Here is an 18,467-nt window from a genome sequence, read left to right as displayed (position 1 = left end):
AGCAACAGAATGGGAGGAAGATGGCAGGAAACACAAAGCAAATGAAGACTCTAGTTAAAAGCGGAATCAGTTAAATATGGTTCCTGCCAAGGGAAGTGTTTGGGCAGAGGGCATAATCATTGTCCTGGAGAGATGAAGGATAACAAAGAGGAAGAGAAAAAGATCGTTAGAGAGAGAGTTATGTCTACGAGAGGGCTGGGACTGGGGCCATGAACTTAAGCCACTTGCTATAATTGCATCATATGATCCAACTCACAGCATTTTAGCAACAAAGCAGAAAGCACCCTAAAGCACAAAAGAGAAAACATACTTAGATGTCCTCAGTAAGAGAATTACGAATCATCTGTGTTTGATAGATTGGCTATCTGTTCTTTGCTTAGGTTCCTATTTGTAAAGTGCTTGGCAAAACACAATACAATAGAGACATTTACTGGAGAATTGAATGCCATCCAGGAAGAGACTGAAAAAAATTTCCCTCCTCGTGACCATATCACATATATTCTAACGCAGCACTTGGACCCCTATCTTCTTTGCTTTCCTCTCCTCTACCTTCTACTTTTGTTTTTGGGCTATTTTTTTTTTCCTACAAGACAGCACAAGAACATGGTGCATATCAAAGACCTGAGCTGTCTGATTTGCAAAGCCGAAGAAAGGCAGAAGTGGCACAAACCAGGAGCGCTGGGCCCTGAGTATGAGGAAGCAGGATCATCCTTGCCCGACCTCCAAGCTCCTCTATTTCTGCCCTTCATAGACTGTGTAGCAGCCAGCTATGCGCTCTCAAAACCCTAGAGTTCTAGGAAGTCACATTTATTTTCTAAATTCCCCTAAAATCAGCTTTCAGCAGGCACTGAAAGGAAATCTTCCAAGAAATTTTCACATGATGCAGTGATTTTAAAAAAACACTTTGCGAGTTAAATTTCTGGAACATACATCAACAACAGAGTCATAAAAGAACTGTGTAAAAAAATTTTTTTATTGCATTCTTTACCTCATCCTGATCCAACATCTGTTGCTTTAGCTTTTCAGCCAGCTGGCTCTGCTGGTTAATTTCATCATCCTGAAACGAAATACCATATTTAATTTTTTGTGGTTGGTTATGTCATTTTTGCTATCCTGGTTTCTCGACGGATGACCGTTGGATACCAGGATGCCAGCTATAAGCTGGCTGATAAGATGAAGGAAATGGTGTGGTGCTTCCCCGCAGAAGAGAGATTGGTTAAAATACCACTTTGCCCACCTTGCTCAGCCAATGAAACATCTGGATATTCTGGGAAATACAATATCCTACACATTCAACTCAATTCCTGCTCATCCAGAAATCGGCGATGAAGGGCTTGGGAACCGAAAGGAACTTTGGAGCTATCCCTCCAAGCTTAAAGATGTTAACAGTGAACTCCTAGCTCAGAAAATAAGGGAGTGAATTTCTAACCACCTGCACTGTAATACATGCATGTCCCAAATCTTGTTAAACACATCTGTGACCGGGAACACTGCCATTTGATAGGTAGAAGAGACCAGTATTTCCACTTCAAACCTCTTACGTGGAGAAACTGGAAAACATTTACTAGAGAATTACTCTTTGGCATTACAGAGCTCCCTTTGATTAGGAGCTAATTTTCTTACCAGTCTGAAAAAACCTCAAGGAAGCTGGTGTGCAGAAACGTGATTGCTTCCTTTCTGGCCTGTCATGGAAGTGGGAAAGGATCTCCCCACAGGCAAGTTCACTCTTCTCACTCTCAACTTCTGCCACTAGGTGTTGCTGCCACAAAAGCCAGAACTGCGGCCTCTCGTGGCCCCGTGCAGGCACCTCTGCCTCTCCCCTCCTTAGACGTGGTCCACCCAGTGTGGAAAGCAGCAGGCACCCAGCAGGCCTAACCGCACGAGACTCGGTCTTGGTTACGAAGATTTTCATGAGTTCAAACGAAATTGTGAAGCACAGCCTGTGAAGAAAGACAGCTTGGCTTCACATGTGCCTCTCCCTTAGGAACAGGAGGAAATCCTCTGTGGTGACGCTTCTGGGGTCTAAACCCCAAGCAGAGTCAGATCCAGTTCAGTGCTGCTGTGTCCATCCTTGTGCCAGGAGCTGCCCAGGTGCTTCCACGTGCAGCCCATAAGAAACCTGCACTGTGCTTTCTGCCTTTTCCAGGGGCGGGGAGGGAAGAGGGTAAACTCAAGGGCCTAGGTGGCAGAACCTCAGTTTCCCACGGGATATCTTCCTGCCTGTTTGGTCGTGTCTGTGCATCCGTTTAAATCAGATTAAATGTAAAAATCGATTAAATCACAACTTGATGCTTTCCATGGAGCAAGAAAATGCTAACACCAATATTATGAGATCTGCATCTCCTTTTCCTTTGTGTAGAACATCTTTGGGGCTTACTTCTCTGCTCAGGGAGATCCTGTTTCTACTGAACTTTTTACACCAACTCACCGATTTTATATATAAGAAAATTCAAATACCAGAATATTTTCCGAAAAGTGCTCGGAAACCTATTATCCACGGACTAGATCTTACCAGCTAGCATCAAGCCCGTGTAAACATGTTCTAAGAGATGCACTTGAATGTACAGATATAGACCGCACAGCACATCTTACTCTGAAGTTTTGAAAACTGTTTTACAATTTAAAATTCTTTAATGCTTCTAAAAAATACTTCAAGTCAGATTTCTGGCAGGAGAATTAGGGAAGTTATATCAGAGTGAAACCTCCCCCCCAAAATGGTACTTCCACAGTGAGAAGACTATATGTTGGGCATATTTTCTCTTCTACTTTATAAACTTAGAATGCCATTTACCAGGAACGATTTTGTGCTTATGTCCCTCCGCACATAAATATTAAACATCTTAACATGGAAGACTCAAGAAGTTTAACATGGGGGAGCTACCATCTCTTCCCCTGGGACGTATGAGCAACAGTTACAAGTGATATAAATCACAAGAGAAGCAAAACAGTAGTGCAGGTGTTTTGTTCTTATACTGTGTTCATTCCAAAGCCTGAGACGCAGGCTTGCTCCTGACAGGTGAAGGGCTGCGATGCAGTGATTTTTGAGGTACCGTGAGAATCTAAGGGCCCTTAGCCCATCTGGGAAGGATGAAGAACAAGGATTACACTATAAGGACACGAATCACTTACATCAGAGACATTTCCAAAACTACACTTACCCTTTCTTAAGGAAACTTCTCTAAGGAATTAGCACAGTCTACTGTGACTCTTTTTTAATTTTCAAAACTTTCAGAGTAAGATGTGCTGTGCAGTCTATATCTATACATTCAAGTGCATCTCTTAGAACATGTGTACACAGGCTCACTCTGATGCCAACTGTTAAGATCTGTCTATGGATATAATGGTTTTCCAGGCAACTTTCAAAAAATATTCTGGTATTTGAAATAAAATAAGGGAGCCGTCAACAGGTCACTGGTCACCTTTAATTATAAAGATGTTTTTGTTGCAATGGTAATCAGTGAAATGAGGTTCAACTTCTACTTCTACTTCCACTTAATTCCTCTCTTACAACTCCAACAGTACAGAAGCTCTGGAGAGGTGATGGGAAATAAGAGAGACAGTGGCAGTGCTGAGCTGCCTATCTTACACCTCTGCTTTCGGCCCACCTCTGCACCACCACCCCTCTGACACCATATATAATGTGGCTTCTCCCTTAAGCAAACAAAGGGAGGAGACAGAAAAGAAAGAAAGAAACCAATATTTATTGAGCATCTGCTATGTCTCAGAAACTTTTACTCCCCAACGAAACCTTTTAAAGTAACAGATGCGAACTCCATGTTGCAGATGAGAAAAACATCTTCAGCAGGTGGGTCATCGGCCCAGGTCATCTCAGCAATGTTAACGCACAGGTCTGACTCTAAAGTACATGCTTTTTGGAAACAACCTAAATGTCCATCGACAGATGAAGGGATAAAGAAGATGTGGTACGTATATATGCAGTGGAATACTACTCAGCCATAAAAGGAATGAAATAATGCCATTTGCAGCAATGTGGATGCACCTAGAGATTATCACACTAAGTGAAGTAAGTCAGAAAGAGAAAGACAAATACCACATGATATCACTTGTATGTGGAATCTAAAATATGGCACAGATAAACCTATCTACAAAACAGAAATAGACTCACAGACATAGAGAACAGACTTGTGGTTACCAAGGCGGGGGTGGGGGAAGGACTGGAAGTTTGGGATTGGCAGATGTAAACTATTATATATAGGATGGATAAACAACAAGGTCCTACTGTACAGCACAGGGAACTATATTCAATATCCTGTGATAAACCATAATGGAAAAGGATATAAAAAAAGAATGTCTATACGTGTATAACTGAGTCACTCTGCTGTAAGCAGAGATGGGCACTACACTGGAAATCAGCTATACTTCCATAAAAAAAATTAAGTATTAAAAAATAATAATAAAGTGCATGTTTTTCCATCACACAGAACTGCCCTGGAAGAGCACCTGTCCTTAGACCCCTGGAGGGGCAGCACAGAGGGACAGAGTGGGCAGCAGGGAGGAGACTGCATAGTCTTTCTCCCACCGCATTCTAGACAAATTCATTAGGGCTGAAAAGTTCCTCATTTCAAGGGCTAAGGCCAAAATGGGATGAGCACCGAACTGGGAGTCAGAAGATGTGTAATCTCACTGCAGCTCTGCCACCTACAGGTGATGTAAGTCATCTAACCACCCTGGGCTAGCCTTTCATCTAGACTTCGATACTTTCAGCCCTGCCACTAATAATCTATGAAGGTGCCCTGTCCCGACCCATGCATTCTCAAAAGTATCACACCACCTACCTCATCAGAAGCATGAAATAGCTCCTAGAACCTTTAAGAGGAGGACAAATAAGAATGACAGCTGACAAGTCATAATCAGGCCATCCATGGGTAGAGATATGAAGGTCAAACCACTAGCTTTGGTGCCCCTCTCCCCAGGCTGAGGCTCTGGGGCTCAGTCCTCTCCCAGATCTCTCAGCATCACCCTGTGATGGACCACACATGCTAATCTCAAAATGTGTGCTTAACAGGGTTTTCAAAACACACGCTAAAGGAAAATGATATAACAGAAAATGTCCTAGGTTGGTCATTAGGAGGCAGAGGCTCTAGGGTCAGCTCTGCCAGCTACCAACTGAGAACTGCCAAGGCCTGGCATTTCCTACACTTCAGGAGCTGGAGTCGAGACTCTGAAGTCTCCCTCAGAGCAAAGAGAAATCCTCATGCTGCCAACGTAAAGTTCCCAATTCCAATCACTGCGGGCTTCTATTCATAGAGACTAGAGAGCGGAATCAGGTTATCACCCCGCATCCAGGATTCTTTGGGGATACTAAAAATGAACCATCAATTCTAAATGCTATTAAACAACAGCATTTCTTTGGCGAAATCGAGAAATCCACAGACACTATTCACTTACTGATCTCCCTTTTCTCTCACTTTGTTTGAGGTTTTACATAAAACACCTGGGTAGAAATGGAAGGGTAACCATGTCTAGTGCCTAAAGAGTAATTAACCCAGCTCTCACGGTGTGAATATCTTATTAAATGTTACCCAAAGGGTAGGGTGACCCCAGTTTAACACGGCAGTTATAATGCAAACCCCCAGAGTCGTAAGCACAAAGAGAACCAGCTTCCTTATGGCAACCAGTTACATTTCCCCTGTGAAGGTGATACCAGACTCTGAGCTTTACTCAGAAGAGACAGGCCTGTAAGATTAATGACAACGTTAACATAACAAAGATGTTTCATCTAAGCCAGAGGTGTCCCCGAGCACTCTGAGCTGAACCACAGCAGAAAAGATTAAATCAGACTAAAAATATCGGCAACCTTGATGAAATGCACTGAAAGGATTTAGATATTCCAAGGGCAATACGCCAAGATCACGTGAAACATCAATTTAATTTCCTTTGCCTCTGGGATTCCTAACCCGACCTTCTTTGGGAATGAATGATACAGTGTTCTCCAAGATCTGTTTTCCTTTATTCCAGTTTGTGCACTGACATGGTTCTTTGAGTCCCAAAAGTTTGCCATGAAATTAGACATCCCAGCATGTCCAAACTACTTCGTCCAAGAGGACGCCCCTGAAAACAGCCTTCCTGCTGCTGCTACTACTGGCTCCTCACTCCAGGGCCTTAGAGCTACGTAATTAAAGTACACACCTGAGTTTTGGGAGCTACCACCTTCGCCCCTATAGCTGGGACACTGCTGGAATTTCCAAGAGGTGATGGACAGGCCCAGAGAAGAAAACAAGGGACAATTCAAGAAAGATCACGCAGCCTCCACTCTCATGCAGTGATGAGGCCCCATCCAATTTCTAGAGGTGAAGACTCTGTCTACCCAGGTCAACCCTCCACTCTTCCGATCAAGTTTCCATTCCACGTGAATCCAATTCCCTGAGTCCGCCCAATGAAGAGCTAGGGTAAATACTAGGAAGACGGGCACAAACATCAGTCTGCAGCCCTACATCAGTTCTGGGGGGCTTGAGCTGCTTCCAGCCAATAAATCTAGGACCTGCTGCTTTTAGTTTTTGTACCAGTGTGAGGTCTATAATCTCTGACTACAGACCTTATCATCCAGTTGTCGGTAGAGACTGGAGATCTCCTCATCATACTTCTCCTTCTCCTCTGCGGAGATGCCAGCAACCACAGGAACAATGTTGTCTATGACGGGGGTGTTATCACAGGGCTCCAGGGACTTCTGGTCCTTAGCACTGATCTGTTCATCCTCAGGCACAGCTTCTCCTGCAAAGCACAGCCGAGAGGAGTTAGGGATTGAAGAAATTCAGTGTGCAGCCCTCCAGGAAGAGGTCCAAAAATAGTCACTCCCGTGAAAAAGACACAGAGGACAGAATAAGGAGCTGTTGCATAGAGTTATAGCTTGTGTTCTTTCTATTTGACAAGAAAGGTCGCAGTGAATTGACCAAAATGGGTCTAAGGAAGAAGGAGACTATGTAACACTCCCTCCCCCATGATGCATCACTGAAGTAAACTGGTTCCATCAACCACACAAGCTCTCCAACTTTGCAGCGATACCCAGAAATTTTGCATACAATTTTCTTTGTTGAGGAATATGCTAGGGCTTTACTAGAATCATATTCTCTCTAGCGATTGACTCAAAGGGAAACAGACCTCTGAGGCATCCTAATTACAATTAATTAGGTTACTGTTTCATTAATAGAAAGAGCCAAATCAAGGAACAAATTCGCCATTGTTAATAGAACACCGTAGGGCCCCAATCCTCAGACTCTGAGAATCTCTCACTCTGAAACAGGAAGTCAGGGTAGCCCCGGACCCGGGAACTCCGACTGACATCGCACCAACACACGTCCCACTACCACTCTCTCCCCCAGGAAGTCAGAATTAATTGTCTCAACTGGAGAGTTCAAATAGAATAATTTCTTGTGATATCAGGTAATCCCAGGAAAGAAAAAGCAGCCCATCTAGAATATCATGCAGACACTCTGCATACCGCTTCTCGGTCTGCAGAGGAGCATTTATGGGGCCTTCGAAGGAAGTAGTACCAAATGTGACCACGCAAATTGAGGGAAAAGGTGAAGTTCTCAAGCTGGTCAACGGCTACCCCAACAAGAAAACCACCTTGCAAAGACAGACTGCATAAAAAGGAGTCTATGAAAACCATGTGGCTCAACTGTGTCTTTTAAATATCTTCTTGGAAAGCAAACCAAAACCAAACATACTTTTCCATCACAATGTTTACCATCAGTTTCACACTCAGTTTGCTACAATCAGTGAGTGTCTGCAACATTCCAAACCTCACCCAGTTCTCAGCCTGTAAAATGCATTCTGTGGAAATTCCCCAGGAAAACTGTCCTGAGCCAGAGGGAATTTCTCACAGAAAAAAAAAAAAAAAAAAAAAGACACCCCAAAACAAAGGAGAGAAGAACTGAACTAATCCATGGCTTCATGAACAGTATATATCAAGTCTCAAGAAACCCACCTGAACACTGATCGTGTACATTTATCTCAATATAAACAAAGCACTGGGATGGTTAGCTTTGCTGCCTAAGACTCCATTATCTCACTTGATAATCACAAACGGTACCACAGGCCTCCACATCAAATACAATGAACACTCAATGATCTCACCTCAGTATCACAGTTCCATTTGAAGCAGCAACTTGAAGCAAAGCCTGGAATAAATGATTACTTTGCTGAATACAGAACTGAGCCAACCTTTTTTTCTTCTGAAGCTCAACTACACTGCACTGTACCTAAGCTTTTTTCTAAAATTATTGACCTGAAACAAAACCAGAATATCTGAGTAGCCTTTGAGTTGAATCGGAACCAAATCATTATTTCATTCAGTTCCAATTCCTGGTTTGAAGCATTCATCAACAACCTTAGTGTGCAGACCGGATTTCATCCAATGAAAGGATCTATATGATCTAGAGCCTGCTATGTCCATGGGCTATAAACGCAGTACCATGTTCTAGTTCCTAAGGATTTGTGTGTGTGTGCTTCAAGACATTATATATATATAAAATTATAAAAATATATATGTAAATATCTTTTTTTAACCATAGAGTATATACTAAAACTTTCGCCCTCCTTCTCCTCTACCTCCCAACTCTGTTCCTTCTCTAGAGAATTTCACCACTAACACTTTGGTAAATGTCCTTCCCCCACTCGGATCATGACTGTATCGCTCTCTAATTTTTCAATCCTAGCTTCTGAAATTTGTGAACAGGGCAATCCAGGGCAGTATGAATTGACCTTCCAGCTAAAGCATATCGAAGATGAAATTCTTAACTGCACTAGACCAGAAACCAGCCAGAATACAGTCATATTGTCCACAGGCCAATTCAGCCCAAGTCCAGAGGTAAGATACAAAAACATCTGAAAAGGGCATATTCCCTGCATTCTTTGGTTCCAAATGGCCACAGAGGCAGTGAGGTTGGGGTGAGCTAAGGAGTCGCCCAGTGTGTATTTCCGTTTGTCTGGGTGGGCAGGAGTCAGGGATGAATCCCACAACCTAGCAGTGGGTGACCTGCTCTAACCAAAAGTCACAGGCTTGACTACCCCTAAAGCTGCCTTCGTCTTCCACTGAGAAGTTATAGCATTACAAAGTTCCAGAGTTGTCCCAGTTTAGAGAGGTTCAACAAGCTAGCCAACACTGCTCTGAGGCACCTGAAAGTGACCGACAGACACTGCATAAACATGGTCAGTGGGACAGTAAGCCACCTATCAAGCCATTTCCTGATTAACCTCTCGCTTTTTGTAAAGGCGAAGAAATAACAATGCCTTTAACACAGCACTGTTCTAAAGATTAATTAAACTAGTATATGTAAAAAACACAAAAGTCCATCTCTTATCCCCTCCTCTTCCTGATGAATTGTCAACTTTTTAGGTTTTGCAGATAAAATATCATTTTTACTTATCCTGAGATTAGTGTTTCTGGGGTCTTCACAATACCTTTGGTAGTTAGAGCTCAGTTCCCCCCAAAAATACAATACAGCCATAGGAGTAGTGCCTTTAGGGTTTATTTATTTTTAACATCTTTATTGGAGTATAATTGCTTTACAATGTTGTGTTAGCGTCTGCTGCATAACAAAGTGAATCAGCTATACGTACACATATATCCCCATATCCCCTCCCTCTTGCATCTCCCTCCCACCCTCCCTATCCCACCCCTCTAGGTGGTCACAAAGCACCAAGCTGATCTCCCTGTGCTATGCCGCTGCTTCCCGCTAGCCTGGGTTATTTTTATTATTGTGAAAACAATATTTGAAACCTATAGCAGGTTTTCTGGTTTCCCTTGAACAATTCTCTGAGTCGAAGCATCAACATGTCCCCCACAAAACTACATCTAAACAGCGAGCCCATCCCAGTTTTTATTCTAAAGGTCAGGCAGTCAGTATTATTTTTTGCAGCAGCCGTTCAGGCCAAGAAGAACAAAGCAGCAACACACAGGAACAAAAGCAGAGGGTGTCTGGGGGAGAGCACAGCTCCTGCCCAGAGAGGAACCAAGAACAGGTTTTCCCAAACACCGCTGCCCTTCAAAGGACCGAGCAAATGACTTCCAGAAGCGTCCCTGGTAACTACACTGTCCAGCTCACAGACATGTCTGGGGATTGTAAATTCCCAGCACTATGAAGGACCTGACACTAGGCAATCTGCCTCCAAGGCAATCTCACAGCATTAATGGAGACTATTCCCTGCAATGCAGTGGATAGGGTCTCCGGAGAAGCCCCCATGAGGTGATTATGGAATAACTGATTGTAACACAGAAGACAGCTGCAAACAAACCCTGGAGAAATAATGCCCTAAAATCTGGAGGTAGGAGAACAAGAAAAGGATCACAAATGAAGATTAGCATCTATTTTTATTCTCCTTTGCATGAAAAGCAAATTTCTCTTAGTTTATCCCTTGAGGAGTTATAAGGAAAGAGCTTATAATATTGTAAAGCATCTGCTATTTTAGAATGAAAACTCCGCCTCCCACCCCCCCCAAGAAACATTTCCCTTTTTTACATAAGCATTCTGGCATTTCCTAATTTCCTATTGTCAGATGTAATTACCTTTAAGGACTAAAACGATTTGTGTGTACACAGGAGCATTCAGTTGGAGCATACCTATAAGGTTGCAGAGCACTTTAATTATAAAATGAAAACCCCCCAGAGGACATAAATAACATTTCCACAAGAAGTAGAAATCCATCAATTGCAATAAACAAGAATGACAGACTAATCAAAAATTCTTGTTAGTGCTATTAGTTAAAAAACGCTAAAACAGGCTTTTGGGGGTTTTGTTTTTTCAGAAAAAAAAAAAAGAAAGAAAGAAAACCATTAGGCTGCCAGTAATTCATTAAAATTTCACACATGAAGTAGCAACAAGCTAGTTATCCTTTTCATAAATGGAGTCCCTACAGCCTCTGGAGAACATAGTAAGGTAATTGGCTTCTCTCTGCAGCTCCAGGGCAAAGATTGGCTGGTCACTCACAGCTTCCGCCAGGAACCAGATCAGATCTGGCAAAGGAGCCACTCTCTTTTAATACCAATTAAACAGGCCCAGTGGCAGACCTAATGGCAGGTAATTTCTATATCAAAGAGACGAAAAGGAAACCTTTAAGTTGCCAGATGGGCAGCTGGATACAAGATGTCATTATATAAATGGGAGGTTTAAAAAAAATCATTCCTTTATGGGATTATTTTGCACTCAAAGAGCATCTTTTACCCTATTTCCTCAAGACATTGTAAGAGTTTAAGACATTCTCTAATCCTTTCTACAGTAATTTTCTAATAAACTGGTCACCCAGGACTCAGCATCCTCTTTACATTCTTCTTAAACAGGCCACACGATTCTCCTAGCGATCAGTATTTCTATTAGTGTTTCGTTGTGCTCTCAAAAGAAGGAAGAGGGCCTAACAAATTAGACCTCTCAAATGAAATGCTAACTTCTGAAGTTCTACAATAATCATGAGTCTGAGAGGGGGGCCAGCATCTTCTACATATTTAATGCCAAAAAAAGCAAATTGGGTCCGAATTACGGAGGCTGCACAGTTCCACAGAGCCCCCATCAGCCTCGAGGTTACAGATTTAGCTACTTGGAGAACCAAGCCTGCTGGCCTGGCAGGTTTTAAGTCTGGAGAACAAATCTGCTCTAGAGATTGCTGATTTTTCCACACCTTCTCAGATTGTGATGAAATAATTTCTTTGCAGGACTTCAGCAGATGGGGTAAATCTACATCCACTCTGTTAGAAAATATTACATTATGCAAGAGATGCTGCAGATATGCAGGTTCATCAGGTCATTTCCCTGCACTTCTGACACCTGGATATTCAGGGCCTCTTTTTCTGACTGAAGCCCTTGTAAAAAGTTATCATTTTTTTAAGAACAAAATTCAAAGAAGTACCAGAGAAGAGGGCATGTGTAATGACTGACCTGGCAGAGACTGGGAACGATGGACTCAACCTCTCTCTAAGCATCATGCCCCTGGGCCTTCAGCCCTCCTTCCCCATCCTCTTGTCTAGAGTCTTTTTGATGGATTGAGGAGGAGGGGGCAGCGGTGAACTGGAAGCTGAACTACCTAAATCTATCCCCACTTACAGGATGGTTCAAATCCTTTCTGTACATCCGATCAACAAGCAACAGAGCTGGAAAAAAAGAAAGATCCTATTTCTGACAGCTGCCCACTCCCTCTATCTGTCCTTAAGCAAGTAGGCTGAACTTGCTAAAGTTGCCAACAGAGCCTCCAGATTTGCAGAAAGACTGCCCGTCGATTTTAGCCCACAAGATGTCACTAGGAGATTGTGGTGGACATGTGTTGTTTTTCAGACACTCAACAGCCACTCCCACAACAGCACCTTGACTGCCTTGTGAGGAATTACCCTCTCCAGTGCATGTAGTCTTGGTCAGACAACACATCAGGGTGTCCTGTCGTTCCCCAGACAAAGCACACCACCCAGTGCAGTATCCTCGGACCCTCCAGGGCCTCTGGGTGTCCAACGCACGAGACAAGGATGGAAACACATTTAGAGGGGATCCACTCCAGGTGTGGCCCCTTATAAGCCCAGTTCCTCAGCTGTTCTTTCGGTTCTGTGAGTCACTCATAGCCTTCTTTTTTTTTTTAACTGAAGAATAGCTGATTTACAAAGTTGTGTTAGTTTCAGGCATACACCAAAGTGATTCAGTTATACATACACATCTATTCTTTCTCAGATTCTTATCCATTATAGGCTATTACAAGATACTGAATGTAGTTCCCTGCTTTCTCTTTTTGTTTAAGCTGGCAGGACCTTCACTGGCCCAGTGGGGAATGGAGCCAGGAGAGTGGAGGGTTCTCCCCACTCCTGCTTTGTAAAAACAAGGTGTGAGGGCTTCCCTGGTGGTGCAGTGGTTGAGAGTCCACCTGCCGATGCAGGGGACACGGGTTCGTGCCCCGGTCCGGGAAGATCCCACATGCCGCGGAGCGGCTGGGCCCGTGAGCCATGGCCGCCGAGCCTGCACGTCCGGAGCCTGTGCTCCGCAACGGGAGAGGCCACAACAGTGAGAGGCCCACGTACCGCAAAAAAACCAAAATAAAAAAAACAAGGTGTGACGCCCCCCCCCTTAAGCTCCCACGCACATGCCCTGGGCCACGCTGCCTGAATGGCAGTGGCAGAAATGAATTAAGGCTTGGTGTGGTATGTGCATTACTACCAGTCCCAGGCCATGTTCTGAGAATCAATGTTCTACTACACGCAGTGGAGAAAACCGCCAGGCTTGCATCGGAAGTAGCCCATTATGCTATAATATAGGTGGGGATGGGGTGAGGACCAGCCTACAGGCATGTAATAGGATAGTATTTCATGGCTTTTGAATGACTGGGCAGGGAATGCTCTCTCCTGTGGCCAACTGTATCAGACGTACCGCTCTTCACTTATTTACAGTATCTGCCTGGGCCCAACTGGCCGCTGAGACATCATATTATTTTGCCTCTCCTACTCCTTTGTATTCCTACCTCATTCTGTATAACAGCAAACCGGCAAAAGCACAGGCATGCACACATATGCATGCTTTTCCCTGCTACACTCCTCCTCTCCTGCTCTCCTACCGCTGGAGTGGGGCAGCCAAATTCTTAAATGGTAAACACTGTGCGAGGAAAGGAATCTCTTTCCCTAGGGAGGGTGCACGCAGCTGACAACGCTCCTTTATCACGTTCTGACTGCAACCCGGGAATATCCATGCGTAGCCGTCACCGCAGTGAACTCAGCGGCTGCCCTCCCACACGTTTAGAACCAAGGTGCGTACCAAATTTCAGAAGCAAGTTGGAAATAGCCTGCCACTTGGGTTGTAGTGGAGGGCACTGCCTCTTCTCTCCACTCCACCTTTCAAAATCCCTGCTCTCTAGTTGACAGCCCAGCCGTGCCCTCGTGACCATGAGGAATCAGGGTGCACGGGACACCACGGAAGGAATTCCAGTCCCTTTTTTTCACACTCATCTCCATGGCCTAAACACAAACCACCAGGGCGGCATGCAGGCTGTACCCACAAGGGAAAGAGAATGAATTCAGGAGTCAAGCGCCCTGTGGAGTCACCTAGGGCGAGTCTCCTATCCTGCCTCAAGGGCTGCCGGAGGATTAAACACCTAGTCTCTCGGAACAGGACAGAAACCCTCCGGGTTTTGTTGGATGTGCAGTTAATCCTTAAAATAGTTCTTCATTCATACCTGGTCAAAGGACCACTCCACCATGCCTCCACCTGTCTCCTTTCCTGCCTGACATTTTTATACCACTACAGTAGGTTCTCTACATTTGAAAACTTTTGCTTCCAGAAAAAAAAAGTGTTAGCTTGCCGGACAGGAGAGCTGCATCGATCTCCCTACTCTTAATCACTCAGTGATTACGTGGTAATGGTGGGGGTGAGTGGAGGGGTCTCTCAAGACCCTTCCTCTTCTCTTCCCTCTCCTCTCTTCAGGAGTCTATAGAGGACCTCACCCCTACCTATGACTTCAATTACCTCCAGAAGATCCATGGCAGCTCCCCTGAGCTCCAGACCTAACTTCTTATTTGGCATTTTCACCTGGATGTTACATCGGCACCTCAAACTCCCTTCTCACCTCCCTCGCCTCCCTTCTGGTTCTCCTCCTGTGTTTCTTGTCTCAGGGAGCACTTCTGCCCTCCATCCAACTCAGCAAGCTAGAAAACTTGACACTCTCTCTCCCTACGGCTTACTCCTCACCAAGCACTGCTGATTTCACCTCCTAAATACGTCTCCGGTCCGTCCATCTCTCTGCCTTTCCACTGCCTTGTCTCTCAATTCAACGACTATAATCTCATCTCTGGAAGACCACCCCAGGTCCTAGCCCTCTTCCCACACCCTCCAGTCCATCCTCCAACACAACCAATGGATCTTCAAAAATGTAAATCTCATCATACGATCTGCAGCTGAATAACCTTGAATGGCTTCTCACTGCTTCCAAGATAATGACCAAAATCCTGAACAAGGACTACATAGCCCTGTACGGGCCTGCCTGTCCCTCTCTCACCCATCTCAGTCCGTCTCGCCCAGCCCCAGATCTCCACACTGGCCATCGCTCCCGCCCCGTCAGGGTCATTGTAAACCTGGCTCCTCCCACCCTACCCGCACTTCCACCCTCACCTATTTTGCTCAGCTAACTGCTCTGTTTCTCTCAGATCTTATTCCCTAGGTCACTTATTGGGGGAAATCTTTGCTGACTTGAGTCAAGCTCAGGGCCCTCTGCTGTAATAACTCTTAGCACCTTATACTTTCCCTTCTTGATGAACAGCACAGACTAGCATCACACTGTTATTCGTCGCGGTTGGAGACTATCTCCCCCACCAGCCTGTAAGCTCCGTGAGGGCAGAGACCATGCCTGACTGCTCACCCTTTAACCTCCGGCACTGCATTAAACACATGCTTACTTAACAGACATTTATGAAAGTCTATCACGTGTCAGAAACCATACATTAGTTCTCCTGAATTATGTAAGTTAAGGGCTTAGGTAGGATCTCACCCTATAGGGCATGGAAAACAGTAAATTTCTGAGTGGATCTGCAAGGTGGGACAAAGAATTAAAATGATGTCAAGTGAGCAATCCGAGAGCAGGGGACAGCACCCAAAAGAGATGCAAGGCATGAGCGTGGGTTAGGCAAACAGGGCAGTGGGCAGACCCCAGAGGACAGCTGACTAAGGGATGGAGAACTGGAGGGTTGGAGCTTGGCAAAGGACAGGAAAGAAAAGAAAAACACAAGGTTAGTTGCCCACACCACAGTGTTTCTAAGGCCAGTTCCCCCTCCCCTTGTCAAAAGGCTTTACTGAATGTTCCAGTTGCCCAGCAGAGAAGTGACCCAAGAGAATCCCAGAAATAGAACAAAATTTCATACAGCCACTCCCTGCCTTGCCAAGCACTCCTCCCCACTCTCCTACTCCTGCCAAATTGCAAGGAATCATCCACCAGCCGCAGGTGCTGAATTATTCAATAATTCCAGCAGCTTTCAAAACACTTGTGCAGCTAGAAAATCTCCCCAAAAGAAAAGAATTGTGTTATTTAGGCTACTAGGTCATTTCTTGAACCTCTCTTGAATCCTGGTTGCCCACGTAATTGTTTTCTCAATTGAACAGTAGCTCATGGACACCCCACCCTTCCTAGCAAAAACAGTGGCAAACATACAATCACAAGATGATCTGCTGCTAACTCTGCAGTTATAAGCAGGCAGGTTACCTGCCAAACCTGCACAGCCATCCCTAGGCTCCTGCACTTACCCAAGATTGAGATCTGATGCAGCACCCGAAATAAGTACCAAACCCAGCAGCAGAGAATCTGAAGAACAACCTCCAACTATCCACTATTCCCCTACACACACACCAAGCTGCCTTGTTTCAGTGAAAAAAAAAAGGGGAAGACCGCTACCTTCTAACCTCCGTCACCAAGCGAAAACCATTAAAATAATCTGTCTGAGCCTGGATCTGGAAACCCTTCTTCAGCACCTCACCCACAACCCACCCACCACTGCATGTCAGCCCTCTGAGATGTTTTCTTTGAGCAGAACGAACCAAAGAGAATGTTTCAGGGAAAAAGAAAAATGAGTCACGAAACAAGCCTTTAAGGCTCCATTTTAGGACAGAGTTTCTTCAGGAATCCCCTATTTCTGGCTCTGAAGAAGCAGAGCATGAAGATGAATTGGGCAAATAAAAATGCAAATATTTGCCAGCGGTGACTTTTAACCCCAAATCGATTATAAGACTCACATAGGAGAGAATGATATTTTTCATTTAATCAAAAGCAATCAGAGCCCCCAAAGTCTTGGGCACTGCCCTGTAAACCTCAAATATGGCTACCAGGGAGTGAATTACAGTGATAGACAGAGGCGCATCTCACTGCAAATAGATTAAGGGAACCTTGTAAACAGTCACTTGCCCACACTAAGCATGTATGTCAGGGGCTTCCCTGGTGGTGCAGTGGTTAAGAATCCGCCTGCCAATGCAGGGGACACGGGTTCGAGCCCTGGTCCGGGAAGATCCCACATGCCGCGGAGCAACTAAGCCCATGTGCCACGACTACTGAGCCTGCGCTCTAGAGCCCGCGAGCCACAACTACTGAAGCCTGCACACCTAGAGCCTGTGCTCTGCAACAAGAGAAGCCACCACAATGAGCAGCCCACGCACCACAACGAAGAGTAGCCCCCGCTCACTGCGACTAGAGAAAGCCCGCGCACAGCAACAAAGACCCAACGCAGCCAAAAAATAAATTTTAAAAAATTAAAAAAAATTTAAAAACCCTTCCCCCAAAAGACATCGGGGAGTTTGGGTCAAAAAAAAAAAAAAAAAAAAAAGAATGTACATCAGCCAAGTGATGGGGTGGGGCGGGGATGAGTGCTAGGGAATAAGACAATATCTGCTTGTTCACATAGGTGGTTGCAAGGCAGGACCAAGCTCCACCATCATCCACTCTTTCCCAAATGCCCCAGGATGCCAACAGTTGTAGGGGGGAAAAAAGCACACGCTCATGCCTCATTCTTCCTTACCATTTCTCCACCTGTTTAGCTCCATCTCCAGATGCTGGAGAACATTCTTCAAAGTCTTGTTTTTCTCTTTCTCTTTTTCATATTTCTTCTTCCATTCTTCTGCTGTCAGCTCCAGGTTCACAGAGACTGTATTCTTGATGGTCTTAGCCCTGGGGTGAAAAACATAAGGGAAAAATTCTGAGCATAGCTACTAGCATTTGCCAAATCATGAATATAATTAAGCCTCAAATTCCTTTCACGCCAGAAGACTGGGACTTGGGGAGCACGGGGGACCCTGGCACTTTTACCTATCACCCTCCTAGCTGTATTAATGGCACCATTATTCCTAAGGCTCTAAACTCACCTTTCCGTTTTTATTTCTCCTTTACTTCCTGCCAGTCTCTAGATCCCATGGGATTTTCGTTCTTTTTTTTAAATGAATTTATTTATTTATTTATGGTTACGTTGGGTCTTTGTTGCTGCGCATGGGCTTTCTCTAGTTGCGGCACACGGGCTTTCTCTAGTTGCGGCGAGCGGGGGCTACTCTTCGTTGCGGTGCACAGGCTTCTCATTGCGGTGGTTTCTCTTGTTGTGGAGCACGGGCTCTAGGTGCACGGGCTTCAGTAGTTGTGGTGCACGGGCTTAGTTGCTCTGCGGCATCTTCCGGGACCAGGGCTTGAACCCGTGTTCCCTGCACTGGCAGGCGGATTCTTAACCACTGCGCCACCAGGGAAGTCCCAGGATTTTCATTCGAATTATCTCTTGGGGTCTTTCTCTATTCCCTCTGCCACCACCTTGGTCTATGTTCTCAGTAACAACTTATGGTTATAGCGTTTTTCAAACATTCAGCATCCTCCTTGAAGCATCTTACATACCACTACCAGATTCATCTGCCCAAGTAGAGCTTTCTTTCAATTCATTTAACTGTGAAACACTGGGGATATACCAAGACAAACGAGACAAGGTCTCTGGCCTTGGAGCTTACAGTTTCTCATACTAATAAATACACAGA

At 44.8% G+C, this 18,467-nt stretch overlaps 1 protein-coding gene across 2 annotated transcripts in view; it reads right to left on the bottom strand.

Moving 5' to 3' along the window:
* KIF5C (kinesin family member 5C) overlaps positions 1-18,467 on the bottom strand; it is a 166,732-nt gene that overhangs the window by 48,165 nt on the left and 100,100 nt on the right. For both annotated transcript variants that reach the window (XM_079925007.1, XM_079925008.1), the window contains exons 11-13: positions 17,477-17,625; positions 6,557-6,732; positions 989-1,057 (exon numbers count right to left, since the gene is read on the bottom strand). In XM_079925007.1, the coding sequence (XP_079781133.1) occupies positions 989-1,057; positions 6,557-6,732; positions 17,477-17,625 (394 nt within the window). The remainder of the gene's footprint in view (positions 1-988; positions 1,058-6,556; positions 6,733-17,476; positions 17,626-18,467) is intronic.

This window comes from Stenella coeruleoalba (assembly GCF_951394435.1).
Source record: "Stenella coeruleoalba genome assembly, chromosome: 6".
NCBI classification, from domain to species: domain Eukaryota; kingdom Metazoa; phylum Chordata; class Mammalia; order Artiodactyla; family Delphinidae; genus Stenella; species Stenella coeruleoalba.
The sequence above is the reverse complement of the archived record's forward strand: the minus strand, read 5'-3'. Positions and strand labels throughout refer to the sequence as shown.